General features: G+C 33.0%; 1 protein-coding gene across 1 annotated transcript in view; it reads left to right on the forward strand.

Moving 5' to 3' along the window:
- The first annotated feature begins 3,053 nt into the window (after positions 1-3,053).
- LOC126881645 (anoctamin-4) overlaps positions 3,054-17,627 on the forward strand; it is a 122,146-nt gene continuing 107,572 nt past the window's right edge. Inside the window, exon 1 of the mRNA XM_050646018.1 lies at positions 3,054-3,247. Within this exon, the coding sequence (XP_050501975.1) occupies positions 3,148-3,247 (100 nt within the window). The 5' untranslated portion in view covers positions 3,054-3,147. The remainder of the gene's footprint in view (positions 3,248-17,627) is intronic.

Genomic DNA, 17,627 nt, shown 5'->3' on the forward strand with positions numbered 1-17,627 from the left:
ACGTTCGTTAATTCTTTCTTTGATATTTTCTCTGATTACTGGATTTCTTAGTGCACTTATATCAGTTCTTTCTTCTTTTGCTGTTTTCTCTATTCTTTTCATTTTAATTTTCATCCCAGGCAACCAAACGATGTTTTTATAACGTAGATAACACGTCATAAAAATGACCAATTGACGTGTTTCTATGACGTAGTACTGACGTTGAAAATCACGTGTATTTGTCTCATCGATTTGACGTCATAATTGTGACTATTTTAAAACGTAATCGTATCTACGTTTTTTTTCACGTCGGTAAAATCACGTCTTTAATACTTTCAAAAAGTGACCTCTTTCAGATTTTTCAAAATAGTATAAAAAGTAGGTACATAACATGAAACCTATAGGCCTACGTCCCATGTGTCGAAGATATAAGTACTACCACTTGTTTAAGATCGCTTGTGTGCTAGGCTAGAAGCATCATTAATTCTGCATGATTGTACCAGCCCTCACATTTTAGAATTTTCACTAGTTATATATACCTACTTACTGTGTCAAAATTGAAACAACATATATATGAAACTAATAAATAATTTATTAACAAGTTATCCAGCATACTAATATCTTAATTTAACGCTGTCTTAATGTCTTCATTTAACGCTTAATTAAAAACAAATAAACATAACCTCAAATAGTTGTCAAGAAGAATTACTGCATTAAACTAACTCACTGAGCAAAAACATATAAAAATCGCTTAATTTACTCGTTTCTTCAACTAAATATCTAAATGAAAAGTCTTATTTTATCACACAAGGCACAAACCACGTAAACAATAAATGAGAAATTTCTTATGAACATTTAGCGTTATCTATACCCAAACGAAATTGTTTGGAGTCAATACAAACAAACAAGCTCTCCCAATTTTGTGACGTCAGACTTAGGCTGTCTAAAAGTAAAACGTTTTTTAAACGTAATTTTAACGTCATTAATCTTACGTATTTAAAATCACCTACAAAAGACGTCTATATGACGTAATGTTCAAACACGTGTTATATTCAACCAAAAACTGACGTTTCCTCAACGTTATATGACGTCACTTGGTTGCCTGGGATGTGAGCTACTAAGAGATTATGATTAGATGATATATCTGCTCCAGGTTGTGTTTTGACTGCTGTAATACTATTCCGATATCTTTCTTTAATCATGATATAATCTATTTGCTTTCTCATTATCTGATGTTCATTATCTCTTGACGATTTCCACGTGTACAAACGTCTATTAGGTAATTCAAAGAACGTGTTTGTAACAATCATATTATTATCTTGGCAGAATTGTATCAACCTATCTCCTCTTTGATTTCTATCACCTAATCCAAAATTTCCCACTACGTTACTTGTGCTACCCTTTCCAATTTTGGCGTTTAGATCACCCATTATTACTGTTACGTCACGTGATTTGGTAGTACTCTCAATGCCTCTTGAATTTGTTCATAGAACGATTCCTCATCATCACTATCTTTACTCTATCTACCGCTGCTCTGAAGGGTTACATAGAACTGCATTTTTAAACCACTCCCTTAAATTATTCAACCAGGACACTCTCCTTCTTTCTATACTCCTTCCGCCTCTTATCTTTCCCCATACTATTAGTCTTAGCATTTTATATCGCTGTCACCAGATATTGCACCTTCCTTATTTTTACCGTGTTTATTATTTCGCATTCTTTACCCATTTTTCGTAATATTTCCGTGTTCGTTTTCTTCTTTGTCCATGCTATTCTAACCATCCGTCTATAACACCACATTTCAAATGACTATAGATTATTTATGTGTTCTTGCTTCAATTTCCAGCTTCAAGTCCATATTGCAGCATCGAGAATACGTAGCATCTCAAAGCTCTTACTCTCAATTCTAATCTTAGGTCTTTGTTGCAGAGAATTGTTTTCATTTTCACAAACGCATTTTTTGCTATTTCTATTCCGGTCCTTACTTCTGTTGTTTGATCATTTTTCTCATAAATCCAGGTTCCTAGGTATTTGTATCTATCAACCCATTCTATCGGTACATTTCTCAAATGTATGATTGTTTGTATGTTTGTTTACCTAGTTATTATCATGTATTTAGTCTTTTTATATTCATTTTTAGTCCATATTCTTCACAGCAACTGTTTGTTTTGTTTAGTAGTAATTGGAGTTGTTCAGCAGATCTTGCCATAATCACGGTGTCATGTTCATATCTTATGTTGTTAACAGATCTTCCGTTAATTTCTATTCCTTCACTTTGAGATAGTAATGCTTCTTCAAAAATGGCTTCACTATATACATTAAAGACTAATGGAGACCTAATACATCCCTGCCTAACTCTTCTCCTGATTTCAAATTCTGGACTGGGTTCGTTATCATTAGAGCAGTAATCGTCACATAAGCACAGACCTTTCTACCTTTTGAATTTGAATGTGGATACAAATAATGAAGACACAATTTTAGTCTTAGATTCAAATTAGAGTAACATCATATTAGAGAAAGAAACTTCTAAGGGACAAAATCACAGTATGCCATAATAAATGGTGTACTGATTGAAAGCTCAAAATAAACATATTTTGAACTAAAGATAATAAATAATGAAAATATGTTTCATACAATAGGGCTTTTCATTCACAGTCATTTGTTTCGAGCTTCTGTCATGTGTCACATAATATTAATATATCTACGTCGTACGTTATTGGTATATGCCAATGATACAAACCAAAGACGTATGACGTGGATATATTAATATTATCTGACACATGACAGAAGCTCGAAACAAATGACAATCGATGAAAAGCCCTATTCTAAACATAATATACTAACTATACTCTGCAGTAAACAAAGCAACACTTTTCGCAACATTTTTTAGTTTTTGTAGGTTTTCTCTAATATGACTTCATGGTTTTCTTAAATTACTATTTTTTCGATTGCTCTGTTTTAAAATATCGGTGAAAAACTTTTCATATAATAAATACTAAGATAGGGATAAAGATCGTAGAGTGTAGTAATTGCTGTTTCTTGCACATAAAACTTATTTTCTATACAGATTTTAACATCTATATTTATTATAATATACATTTAAGTACTTTGGTTTTGAAATTACTAGAACATATATGTGTCAGTGATTTTTGTGTATCGTCTTCACCTATGGTATTTTCAAATGTTAAGTCAAAGTTACATAAAATGGAACGCAACGGCAAAGAAGTGAGCGCGCATTTTATTGAAAATGAAAACAACATATCTAATGGTAAGTTTGTATTTAAATTCATGAGTTATATGAGAATATAATACCTAAATAAAATAGTAATCAAACAATATTTTTATCACTATTGATCAATAATTACCTGTTTGTCTTCTTCTTCTTCTTCTTCCTTCTAGTATGTAGGCTTTAAAGCCTGTTTCTTCTTAAATATTAGCCTTCTAAATTGTTTAAGTTATCGCAACATCTTTTTCTTGGTCTGCCAATACTCCTTCGTCCATTTGGTGACTCATCTCGTGCCATTCGTATTATCCTATCCTCTGCCATTCTACTGTGTTCGTTCCACTCCTTTTTCCGTTTTGTCACCCATCCATTTATGTCTTCTACATTGCATGATCTTCTTATGTTTTCGTTTCTCTCCCTATCCAACAGACTTTTCCCTGATATTCGTCGGAGTATTTTCATCTCTGTTGTTTCTAGTAGTCTTCTCGTTTTAGATGTGCCAGGCCTTGTCTCCGCCGTGTATGTCAATATAGGTCTAATTGCTGCTTTATATATTCTTGCTTTTGTGTCTTGTTTTAGGTGTTTGTTCTTCCAACTTGTGTCATTAAGAGATACCGCCGCTTTGCCTGATTTTAAGCTTTGTTGTCGTACTTCCTCTTCAATATCTCCGTAACAGGTTACATCTATTCCCAGATATCTAAACCTTGCTTCCTGCTTTATTATTTTCCCATAAATTTCGATTTTACATCGTGGTGGGTATCTATATTTGGTTTTTTTCTGCTGATATTATCATATTGTATTTTTTGGCTGTTGTAATGAAGATGTGTGTTAGTAAATCTTTGGAGATCCTCTTCTGTCTCGGCGATTAATGCGGCGTCGTCTGCATAATATAATATTTGGATTTTTTTGTTCCCCATTCTGTAACCATGGCCTTTACGTACTGCTTCTATTATTTCGTCCATTATTATATTAAAGAGCAGTGGGCTTAACGAGTCACCTTGTCTGACTCCGCTTTGTACTGGTATAAACTGCGTTAGTTTTCCATTTATCTTTGCCTGTATTCGATTATGAATGTAGATGTTATTAATGGTTTGTATAATAAATAAATAAATACTTTATTTTCTTTTAGACAGACAGAGTCTGTATAGAATTAGTCAAAAGTAATACATTAAGTAAATATAACAAACAAATAAACCATTTCACTACACAAACAAACAATGAAAATACATTTAAAATTGAAGAAATTCTTCAACCGAATAAAAAGTGTGTGTCATCAGAAATTCCTTTAAATTTAGTTTAAAGCTTGTCAGGCTCGTACACAATTTTATATGCGCTGGTAATCTATTATAGAGTCTTTGTCCCATTATACCCGGGGACCTGCAATATATATTTCCCCTACACATTGGGGCACGCAAGGTATCTTTATATCTAGTATTCATGTTATGTATTTGCCCATTGGTTTTAAAATTTTCGAGGTTATTAAATATATATATACAAGTCTCCAGGATATAAATACAGGCCAGTGGCAATATCTTGAAATTTTGAAAGTACTGCCTACAACTTGTTTTATGAGGGATACCAGCAATAGTCCGTATTATTCTTTTTTGTGCAAAAAAGACTTCATTGATACCCAAAAACTTGATCCCCAAAAACAAATCTCGTATCTCAAACGAGATTCGGCTTGGGCACAATAAAGCATTATTAATTGTTTCTCCGTTAATACTTGTTTTAAATTTCGAAACAAAAATGTTACTGAGTTTAACTTTGCGGCCAGCGTATCACAATGTTTCCTCCAATTAAGACATTCATCTAAATGAAGTCCTAAGAACTTTAATGATGAAACAAGTTCAATATCATTATTATTTATACTTAAGTTAATTGGATTAATACATCGTTGCCTATTATGAAACTGCGCGAAAAGAGTTTTTTGGGTGTTCAACAATGAATAATTATTACAGAACCAGTTGTAAAGATCTGACAGTAAGCTGTTACATTTGGACTTCAAAGAAGTATCAGGTCCATTGACTATTACATTTATGTCGTCTGCAAATATCGTGAAATGTCCATCCGAGTTAACCGAGACAACATCGTTTACATAAATAAGAAAGAGAACAGGTCCTAAAATTGAGCCTTGCGGTACACCTATGTCAGTATCGAGATAGTTGGATTTATGCGTCGCATTTGATAATTTTCCTTTGTTTGTTAAGCTGACGTATTGACGACGTGCAGTTAAATATGATGTTAACCAATTTAACGCACGTCCTTGAATGCCGATATTTTTTAATTTATATAATAAAATTTCGTGATTGACACAGTCGAAAGCCCTGCTAAGATCACAAAATATCCCAACAGGACTCTCTCCAGTATCTATTAAAGATGCGAGAGTATCATAAAAGGAATGCATTCCTGTATGGGTAAATTTCTTGGACTGGAAACCATGTTGGTTACTAACAATCACTTTATTCGTCTGTAAAAATGAGTTGTCTTTGTAAATAACTGTACTCAAAAATTTTTGAAAATACCGAAGAAATTGTTATTGGGCGGTAATTATTTACCAGCAATAGTCCGTATTATTCTTTTTTGTGCAAAAAAGACTTCATTGATACCCAAAAACTTGATCCCCAAAAACAAATCCCGTATCTCAAACGAGATTCGGCTTGGGCACAATAAAGCATTATTAATTGTTTCTCCGTTAATACTTGTTTTAAATTTCGAAACAAAAACGTTACTGAGTTTAACTTTGCGGCCAGCGTATCACAATGTTTCCTCCAATTAAGACATTCATCTAAATGAAGTTCTAAGAACTTTAATGATGAAACAAGTTCAATATCATTATTATTTATATTTAAGTTAATTGGATTAATACATCGTTGCCTATTATGAAACTGCGCGAAAAGAGTTTTTTGGGTGTTCAACAATAAATAATTATTACAGAACCAGTTGTAAAGATCTGATAGTAAGCTGTTACATTTGGACTTCAAAGAAGTATCAGGTCCATTGACTATTACATTTATGTCGTCTGCAAATATCGTGAAATGTCCATCCGAGTTAACCGAGACAACATCGTTTACATAAATAAGAAAGAGAACAGGTCCTAAAATTGAGCCTTGCGGTACACCTATGTCAATATCGAGATAGTTGGATTTATGCGTCGCATTTGATAATTTTCCTTTGTCTGTTAAGCTGACGTATTGACGACGTGCAGTTAAATATGATGTTAACCAATTTAACGCACGTCCTTGAATGCCGATATTTTTTAATTTATATAATAAAATTTCGTGATTGACACAGTCGAAAGCCCTGCTAAGATCACAAAATATCCCAACAGGACTCTCTCCAGTATCTATTAAAGATGCGAGAGTATCATAAAAGGAATGCATTGCTGTATGGGTAAATTTTTTGGACTGGAAACCATGTTGGTTACTAACAATCACTTTATTCATCTGTAAAAATGAGTTAAGTCTTTGTAAATAACTGTACTCAAAAATTTTTGAAAATACCGAAGAAATTGTTATTGGGCGGTAATTATTTACTTGTTTTGGGTCACCTTTTTTATGAATTGGTAACACCTTTCCCGTTTTTATACAATCTGGAAAATTGCCATTTGAAAATGATAAATTAACTAAATATGTTAATGGCGATATTATAAACGAAACAACCTTTTTTATTAAAAACCCAGGGATTTCATCAAAGCCCTGAGATTTTTAGTTTTTTAGTTTTTGGTTTAATAATTTGTTTAATTCTATTGTAGTGTACGGATGTAGAAGAAAGTGGACATCCAAAACAATGTTGTTACAAGGATATGTATTATCAGGTTTGTTTTGAATTGTCGCAATTGCATCCAATGGAGCAAAATAGGTTAAATTTATTGGCTATTTCTAATAAATCTGTAATTAAGTTATCCCCGTTTGAAAGTGTTATGTTACTCTCATTTTTTTTACCTTTTGAAAAATCAGATATAATTTTCCAAGCACTTTTAGAAGGATTATCTGAGGTGCTTATTATATTTTGGTAATGGCATTTTTTGGTTAAATTTAGAAGCTTTTGATGCTCTCTTTTTTTATGTCTATAATAATCACGCAACTCTGGAAATGCCCTAGATAATGCATGCAAATTTTTTAATTGGCAACTTGATTGTCTCACCTCATTATTAACCCATTTATTACTATTTAATTTGGACTTTTTATTTATAATAGGAAAATTAATGTTAAAATGATACATAAAAATATTAAAAAAGGTATTAAAAGCAATATTTGTATCTAGGATACCATATATTTGATTCCAATCCTCACTTGAGATGTCATTAATAAATTTATTTATAGTAATGTCATTAAAATTTCTTTTTTGATAGAAAACACTCGACTCACCCGCCCCAAAATCAAACTCAATCATACTGATTGGTATGTTTCTTCTATACAGTAAATGTAAGAAGTCTTCGACTTGGATGCAATCGAAAGCCTTTATCAGGTCTATAAAACATAGATATGCTGGTTTATTGTATTCAGTGGCCTTTTCTGTGATTTGTCTCAGTACAAATACGGCGTCTACGCAGGATCTTCCAGATCTGAATCCTTGTTGTTCATCTGATAAAGTTGTTAGTTTATTGATTTTGTTGGTTAGGACTTTTGTGGTTAGCTTAAGTGCGGTGTTCAGTAGATTTATACCTCTATAATTGTTGAGGTCTTCTTTGTCTCCTTTCTTGAACATTGGTATCATTATGCTGTTTCTCCATGCGTCTGGTATCTTGCAATGCAATATTAGTTTTTGTATAAGTTATGTCATCTCTAGGGTTATACTTTCTCCTCCGTATTTTAAAGCTTGTTGGTTATTCCGTCTGGTCCTGGTGGATTTCTATTTTTGAGTGAATTTGTGTCTATCTCTACTTCCTGAAAACTGATTTCTATTTCGTGTCTTAATTCAGGTAGGTTATTGTTTTGATTATTTTCCTTTCCTTTAAACAGTTCCGTCAAGTATCTTTCCCATTCGTTTGCTGGTATGTAATTGTATTCCTTCAATTCTGCCATTCTCCATTTGTTTTTGTGTTCCGTAGAAGTCGCTTTCCATCCTTTTTGTAAACTGTTCCCAGTGTTCATTTTTTGTTCTTCTTACTTATCAATTGCTTTGTTTCATTTCATATTCTTCTATAGGTGTCTTTGAATTCTGGAGTGTTTGATGTTTTATACTTCATGTAGGCCTCTCGCTTCTCTTTACATTTCTCTTTTATTTCTTTTCTGAACCATGGTGTATTGTTGTTGTTTCTTTTGTTCAGTATGACTTTGCGTTTCCCTAGAGCTCCTGTTGCTGCCTCTTCAATATTGTTTTTAATTTTCTCCCAGCTCGCGTTTATATCTTCGATGTCATCTTTTTGTTTCAGGTGTATCTTCTGTGCTAGTCTCCTTTGGTACATTTCAGGGGGCACCTCATATGCCACCTTATGTAGATCTCCAATTCTACCACAGGCGCAATATGGGTTATCACTAGTGTGACCAACTCCAATTCAGTCGAATCCGGGACAATGCTGAAAAAAATACCTAAAATCCGGGACTTTTGAATGAAAATCGGGTCATTTGTTATTTTTTTAAATATAGGACTCTAATATCATCATTTTATTGGTTATTTAACATTTTTATGTTGACAATGATATTTTTGATGAGCTTAACCAAATGATACGCCCAAACACCTTCCCGAGCTGCTGTCTCTAAATCAATGCTCGATGAAGCTGTTGGCTTGAAAAATTGAGTCAATTTTTTGCTGCTGGACGCGGAGCAGATACCTCTTCGGTGTTTTTCACTTTTGATGTGACTTAGTATATCCGCTCTACCACTGTGGGCGATCGAAAATTCCGATCCACAAGTATCACACTTCATGTCACTGTTAGAGTTACTTTTTTTTTCAAAAATAGAAATTCTTCTTCCAATATTTTATTGAAAGTCCAATATCGTTTTCTGTTTTTACTTTCTTGTGTTGGTTCCATATTCATATTAACAACAATAATATATTGGAATGAAAAAGTCAGGTCAAAAACAATAATTCCGAGATGGTCACTAATCGATTTTCGGATTCAAACTGATTACTGTACTGACAATAAAATAAATGTTTAGATAAAAAAATCATATTGCAACGCAGCAGATTTGAATTTGGCTCAAAGCATGCAACGATTTGGAAATTAATCATATTTCGCGAACGAACTCAAGAGTTAAAAATCTACTTAAAGTGGTTGACAAAACCGAAGAAAAAGATGCATCAGCAATCATTACATTACATCGTTCGATGCGGCATGCGTGCCTAGGTATGATTCATTGTGACATGAATTATTATTGTTTTTGAATGGTCTTTTCGGAAGACGATAATTAAAACAGACAAGTAAAAAAAATCCACAGTTTTCGTTTTCTTTCATAGAACTATTAAAATTTATAATGTTGACACCATCTATCTATCGCCCGTCGGCAAATTCAAACAAAAATATAACTCCAGACCATCTTTTACCACCTTTAGTCCAGACAAATTAATATATGTATTTAATATATTTTTACCACCAAAAATGAGATGTTTTAATCAAATATTGCTTCAAATATAATCTGCAGAATAATTTTGAATTCACGTTCCGCTAATGAACTTGCTTTTTTGTCCTTAAAAGTAGAAAAAAGTTTCAATTCTATTGCTTAATATTTCATCTAAATATAATCGTCTAACAGTTTTAACTGTACTAATGCCCAAGTATACATTTTCAAGTGTTAAACTGATTGATTTACAATGATTAACCCGGTTGTAAAAATACCGGCGTGTGCCTTAACAAAAGGGACATCGGTTACTCGAATTTCATAACAATACAAATGTTATCTGTTTGAATTTGCCGACGGGCGAAATATCTATGGACCCGACTATACCACGATAAAATTTTTTTTTTCGTCTTAACAATTTAATTTGATGTAAATTCTTAGAATAAAAACGAAAATATAGATTTTTACCAAAAAGTTAAAAATTCGGATGGCCCGGAAGCCTTGTCCGGGACGCCGGGACACAACTTCGTAATTCGGGCCATGTCCCGGATTTTTCGGGCTAGTTGGTCACACTAGTTATCACTGATGCCTATGCTGTGTTTGTATGCTGGGGTTAGTGCGTGATTTGATCTCATTCTGTTTATTGTTTTTATAAATAACCTATTCGATTCATATTTAAACCATCTCTCATTGGGAATTAGTGGTTGACAATTTTTAAAATTTATTCCCGTTGTACTTTGGTAATATACACGTTGCCAATTTTGTTTGCAATGGTTTTTACTGATATTATCTATATCGGTTACTGGTAGAAGTATGTTGTTTATGTTTCGATTGGTTAAAGCTTCATATTTAACTAATTTGTCGACTTCTTTATTTCCTAATATTCCAGAATGTCCTCCCAACCCAACAAATAATAATTGAACTGTCCGAGGAAGTAATATCATAATTACTACTTTTATTCATCATCTACTTCATCATTTTACTACTACAAAATCTACTTTTTTGAATTGTGCCTCTATATTACTGAGGATGAGTGTTAAGAAAGTGACACAGTCAGTATTCATCCAGTGGTGAATACCTAAAAGAATACAATAATAATTGAATTAATACAGTTATTAATAATTAATTATTACAGTTATTAAGTTATTAATAATTAATTTAATTAATTTGAATACTACAATAGTAATAAGTTGGAATAACTAATTAGTTTCTAGTGTTTAGGTCAAGAGGGTCTGTTCTTTTTAGTCTTCTGTTCTGTAGGGGTGTCAGGAGATTGGTGACTAATATGTTTGGAGAACCTGTAGTCTATTGTGGTACTTGGAGCACAGAGAAATAATTTCTTCTTTGACGGTTTGGACTTCGAGATCCCTATGTATATTATCGTTGGAAATGTACCAAGGAGCTTGGCACAGTTGCCTTAGAACTTTTAATTGAAAGCGCTGTATCTTGAGTAAATTTGTTTCACTGGCAGTTCCCCCGATTCGGATGCCATACTTCCAGATGGGTTTCAGTGCACATTTGTAGATCAGCAGTTTATTGTCTAGACTTAGGCGTGATTTTTAATTCATGAACCAGTACATGTTTTTATATACGAGCAGTGGCGTAACGTGAGTGTCGGCCGCCGGGGGCGGAAGACGATTTTGCCGCCCTCTTATTTAGGTATTTTGATTTATTTTATAACATTACATACATTAATTATAGAGAACTTTTCGGCGAGAATAGTCACAATATTTTGTATTATTCCTACAGGTTGGATTTTAAATAAAAAAGCTTAAGTTTTACAATCACGTTTATTAATACAAAAATTCTTTTACTTTAACCAATTAGATACATTGATATAACTTAGGTACCTATCACTTACGATTAGGTACACCTTGACGATCGACAAAATTAAATAAAATCAATTTTTAATTAGAACTAGAACGATACTACTATAATGTTAAATTTTTACTTTTATTGAAAAATAATATGAGTATTTGCTAGAATTAAAAACAAACCTTCCGTCTTCAATTTAAAATTTATACGTCTACTTTTTTTTAAGAGCAAAGTCTTTTATTGCACCATCAATGTCTACCGCAATAACCAAATTAGTTAGTTGAGTACTCATTGTCGATCTTAAATAATTTTTAATCATTTTCAATTTTGAAAAACTCCTCTTACAGCTGGCATTGCTTATAGCAACTGTGACAAATATTCGGAACATTACTAAAATATTGGGCAGAGTATCTTCCAGCTTGGATTCAACAATAAATTTAAATAATTCAAGTGAGTCTGCATTAATCAATTTCGTTGTCTGTAGCAGCAACGAAAGTCCGCAGTCGAAGTTTTTCCAGCTTGAAACCCTGCTCGTCAATTTCGTCAGGTGCGTAGTCTAGATTACATTCAAGTTATCTGGATTTAATAATTAGATAAACAAACTTATCCGTTAAATTTTGTTGCTGTTGAAAATGCTCACGAATTTCTACAATAACTCTATCTAACGAAGAAAGCAGCTTTCGTCTCAACTCATTTTTCCGTCATCGAAAATAAGCTTTCTTGTTATGCGCCTCCGAGGTTTTATGGTAATTCCAAGTTCTTCGTACATATTTTTGCATAACCTACAGCGCCATTTGCCCATTTCTCTCTGTTTTCTGCCAATATCATCTGCAAAGCATTTACTTTCTGCGCACACAATCTTATGTCAAGTCCCCTTGTTTGTAAATATTTTTGTGCATCATTCACTTCATGTAGCACTGGTTGCCCCAGGCCTAAAAAACAAAGAAAGGAAAATGACTGCATCGAAACTAGTAAAGCACCTGAATCTGTCCTAGTGTTTAAGCTTTCATCTGCCTGTCAGTTTTTCCAAAGTGACGAAAATGTCTTTGTAATAATGCCATGTCACATTTACGGCATGGCCTCTAGCACTCCACCGCGTGTCTTGAATCCTTCTCTTGCCTGTAGCTGCTATCAGAACTTCCCAACGATGTGTCGATGAGAAAAAAAAAAAAACAGAATTGGAACGTTCTAAAGTACCGAAAAAAGTTCTGCTGATTGTTAGTCATAAACTAGGAATTCCCACAAGTCAGTATAGACGTTGGTGCCAGTCGCTACAAAATATCATTCAAAGAAAAGGAAATTCCCGAATTTGTCAAAAAATAAGTAATGAAAAATTCCGTGCTCCTTTCAATCGGTCCGAATTTGTAGTTGCGATAAAAATATAAAATGGTTCAAATATTTACAAAATATTTTTATTATTGGCCCCCACTACGCTACGCCACTGTATACGAGTCCCAGTTGCAGTCGTTTGTTCCAAATTATGCTTCTGTCTAGGTAAATCCCCAAGTATTTGACGTCACTTCTTATTGGCAGTGGTGTGTTGTTAAAGGTTACAGCTGGATTGATCCCCTTCCTTAGTGTAAACGTAATGTGTATTGACTTGGAGCTATTAATTTGGCTCTCCACAGTTTAAACCATATTTCAAGTATATTTAATTTAAGTGACTTTGTAGTATCTGAGAAGCTAGGGTCGGATTTTCGTAGCATGCCATTAGGACAGTGTCATCAGGATGTTGCAATTGTTGTACGATCTGAGGTTGGTATATCTGCTGTGAACAGAAGGTACAGTGTGGGTTCAAGGATACTTCCTTGGGGTACGCCAGAGTGGATGGGATGTAGAGTAGTGAGGGCCTCCCCTAGTTTTATCGGATACGATCTGCCGGTGAGGTATGATTGTAGGAGCATGCAGATTGGATGAGGCAGTTGTCTTTTAAGTTTTGATATTAGACCTTTATGCCATACCTTATCGAAGGCTTGGGAGACATCCAGGAATGCTGCTGTACAATATTTTTTGTTCTCGAGTGCATCTCTTGCGGTTCTGACAACCCTATGAACCTGTTCCATTGTGCCATGTTGTTATCGAAATCCGAATTGGTAATGAGGTATTAGGTTCTTTTTCTGTAATGCCAGTGTCTATTCTTTTCAGGAGAAGCCTTTCAAACACTTTGGAGAGTAAAGGCAGACGGCTAATAGGACTATAGGATGAAGGTTGGGTTGTGTCTTTGTTGGGTTTATGAATTAGAATAATTTGTGCTACCTTCCATTGGAAGGGGAAGTAGCACACTCTTAGGACAGCATTGTATATGTACATTAGGAGCTTTATTGCTTCTTCAGATAGTTCATTGAGTATTAGTCCTGTTATCAGGTCGTAAAGCAAAGAAATCTTACATGGCAGAGGAGATGACAAACTAGATAGTGGTGTAGAACTAAAAGTAAGAACAGCAATGCCAATTTTTCAATTATTATGCAACTGATTTATTTATTTGCAAACTGCCTTAACTTGTAGGTATATACTTTGTCTCTAAGTAGTTCAATATTCATTGTGCTGGTATTTAAAAAAAGTTTAATAGAAGTTTATACAATTTTATTCTATCCGGGTCGTTAAAGTACAAGGAAACGATATTGGATCCTAAAATATCAATGATATTTTCTTGATAAGTTTTGTAATTAGGTTAATATTAAACTAGGTTAAAGATTTTCATGAATATTTTATCATTCATATTGATTATATTCTACTCTCATTGTCTTTTTCTATAAATACCTCTATATAAAATGGGCCACTAGCCATTAGTTATTATACATATAATATTATCAAGATTAAACAGTTCATATTTGAGTTGCTAATAAAGTAAACAAACAGATAGGGATTGCAATCCAGCAGCATTTTCAGTCCAGCTGGATTTTTGCAAGATTTGCCTGAATCTAGCTGCATCCAGCGCGGATCCAGCAAAATGTAGAATCAAAATAAAAACATGACTTTAATGTATTTTTGTTCATTTAATATTTAAGCTTTTTAGTACAAACTAAAAAAATAAAAACTCAATATAAAAATTATCTTAGGGGTATACCCCAGGCTGTGGGTAAAAAACGTGATATAATTCAGGAATTTTTGAAACCTATCAGGTGTTGTAAAGGACGATGTCAGGAATAACTTCTACTAAAATGTAACCAAAAATATTGTGCGCTTTTTTTTATTGCGATTTTCATTTGTTAAATTTGCAATTTTTAAAGATTTTTAATTTTGCAGCTTAGGATATTGATTTTAGAGAGAAACTTTTTAATAGAAAGTTGTAGTAAATTAAAAACCTACAATTTGAGCTATAGTAACTTTAATTTCGTTTATTGGTTATTTCAAAACAGCCTGCGAAAGGTCCAAAATGGCCGTTTTTTACAATTGCATTATTTATTGTACAAATCATTTTTTTATATTTTTAAAGCTTTAAAATGGAGATCTTTCAATTCCAAACATAAAAAAAGTAAAGCCAGATTAACGAATTTGTTGCTTAGATATTATAAATTGTTTATCTCAAGAGGTCAAATGTCGAAGGCTATAACTTTTTGAAAAAAAATCGTAGTGAGTTAGTGAAACATCCAATCTCCTTCTAAAGAGTTATATTTTCATATTCTGATGTAAATAAATGCGTAAAATATTTTTAAACCTCTAATTTTTGGGTTTGAAAATAAGGGGGCAAATTTGGTTATAAACAATTAGAGCTGAAGCGGCCCTGTACATCCTATGAGTTTTTAACTTATAGATTATTGTTGCTGAAGCCGAAACGCAAATTTTTAAGAAAATAAAAAAATCTACGACCAACTAAAGCCGAGATAATTTTTGGGTTTTAAAATAAGGGGGCAAATTTCGTTATAAACATTTAGAACTGAAGCGGCCCTGTACATCCTATGAGTTTTTAACTTACAGATTAAAGTTGCTGAAGACGAAACGAATATTTATAAAAAAAATAAAAATTTTCTACAACCAACGGAAGCCGACATAATTGTTTTTTTTTCTTAAATGGTAGTGCCTTTTCTGTATTATGGTAGTCTGTATTATACATTTTCTGTCAAAATTTAATACAAGTTACGTAAAATTTTTCCGAGCTCGCGGATTTGAAGCGAGCCGGGCGATTTGCAAAATGCGGCCGTTCGCAAAAGCACCGATTTTAAAAATAATTTTTAATAATTAAATGTAAATATATTTTATAATAATTTTTATTTTAAGATAATATAAGTCTTTCTTTAGTCAACGACTGCAAAAAAATTTCTTAATTGTTATAAATAAATGCACTACGACTTAAGAAAAAAAACAATTATCTCGGCTTCAGTTGGATTTAGAAAATTTTTATTTTTTTATAAATCTTCGTTTCGTCTTCAGCAACTTTAATCTGTAAGTTAGAAACTCATAGGATGCACAGGGCCGCTTTAGCTCTAAATGTTTATAACGAAATTTGCCCCCTTATTTTCAAACCCAAAAATTATCTCGGCTTCAGTTGGTCGTAGATATTTTTTATTTTTTTATAAATCTTCGTTAAATCTTTAGCAACAATAATCGTAAGTTAAAAATTCATAGGATGTACAGGGTCGCTTCAGCTCTAAATGTTTATAACGAAATTTGCCCCCTTATTTTCAAACCCAAAAATTAGAGGTTTAAAAATGATTTACGCAATTATTTACATCAGAATATTAAAATATAACTCTTTAGAAGGAGACTGGATGTTTCACCAACTCTCTACGATTTTTTTTCAAAAAGTTATAGCCTTCGACATTTGACCTCTTGGGATAAACAATTTATAATATCTAAGCAACAAATTCGTTAATCTGGCTTTACTTTTTTTATGTTTGGAATTGAAAGATCTTCATTTTAAAGCTTTAAAAAATATAAAAAAAATGATTTGTACAATAAATAATGCAATTGTAAAAAACGGCCATTTTGGACATTCCGCAGGCTGTTTTGCAATAACCAATAAACGAAATTAAACTTACCATAGCTCAAATTGTAGGTTTTTAAATTTGCTACAACTTTCTATTAAAAAGTTTTTCTCTAAAATCAATATCCTAAGCTGCAAAATTAAAAATCTTTAAAAATTGCAAATAAAAAAAAGCACAATATTTTTGGTTACATTTTAGTAGAAGTTATTCCTGGCATCGTCCTTTACAACACCTGATAGGTTTCAAAAATTCCTGAATTATATCCTGAAATCGACCTATTTTTCACCCACAGCCTGGGGTAGTACCTATATAATCAAAATAAGGACGATAATCAGTCGCAATTCGCAATTAATCATAACTCTAAAAATAAAAAAATATGTAAAATCCTTTCTAAAAGGTATATTTATTAAAATTCCCTAAAAAGAGCTACATCACAAAAGCAGAACTAATTTTCGATCTGATTACAGATCATCATCAGTGCTGATAAGATGCTGACATACTAACCCCCTTTCATTTTGGTGAAAGAGAACAAGAAACCAACTCTCGAATTTTCGAAAGACTACAGTCTAATAAGTTTGATGAGTCCCGCTCTCAAGGCATTTCTGAGGGTAATCCATTCAAAGATGTACCAAAGAATGCGATATAATTGGGGTTATACAGTTCGGATTTATTAAAATGCTTGGACTAGAGAAGCAGTAATTTATTTAAATTTGATTGCATAAAACTGCTTTGATAAAAGGTTTAATATTTTTATCATGGACGTATAAATAAAGATCATGCCCAATGACTTAGCCAGGGGTGGGGGTTTCGTTTAACACCATACCCCCCCCCCCCCAGAGACCCTATAGTAGTTTTAACCCTCCTTAGGATCATCCTGGTTACGCCGCTGATCATGCCTAACATTATCAAACGCTTTTCGATAATCACTACTACTACTATCGGTTTACAGCTTTCTCCGATGCCATTCGACTCCTAAATTCCGCCATTCTTCTCTGCTTAACTATAAACCTGGAGGGATTTCTCTTTCCTTTAGTCCTTTTTCAATTCCCTCCCTCCAGTTTCTTCTCGGCCTTTCCCTTTTCCTTCTTCCTTGTGGTGTTCACGCCAAAATCTGTTTAGGGATCCTGTCATCTGACATTCTCTGTACATGGCCGTACCATATTAGCTGTTTTGTCTTTATGTCAT

The sequence above is a fragment of the Diabrotica virgifera genome, chromosome 3 (genome assembly GCF_917563875.1).
Source record: "Diabrotica virgifera virgifera chromosome 3, PGI_DIABVI_V3a".
Taxonomy (NCBI): domain Eukaryota; kingdom Metazoa; phylum Arthropoda; class Insecta; order Coleoptera; family Chrysomelidae; genus Diabrotica; species Diabrotica virgifera.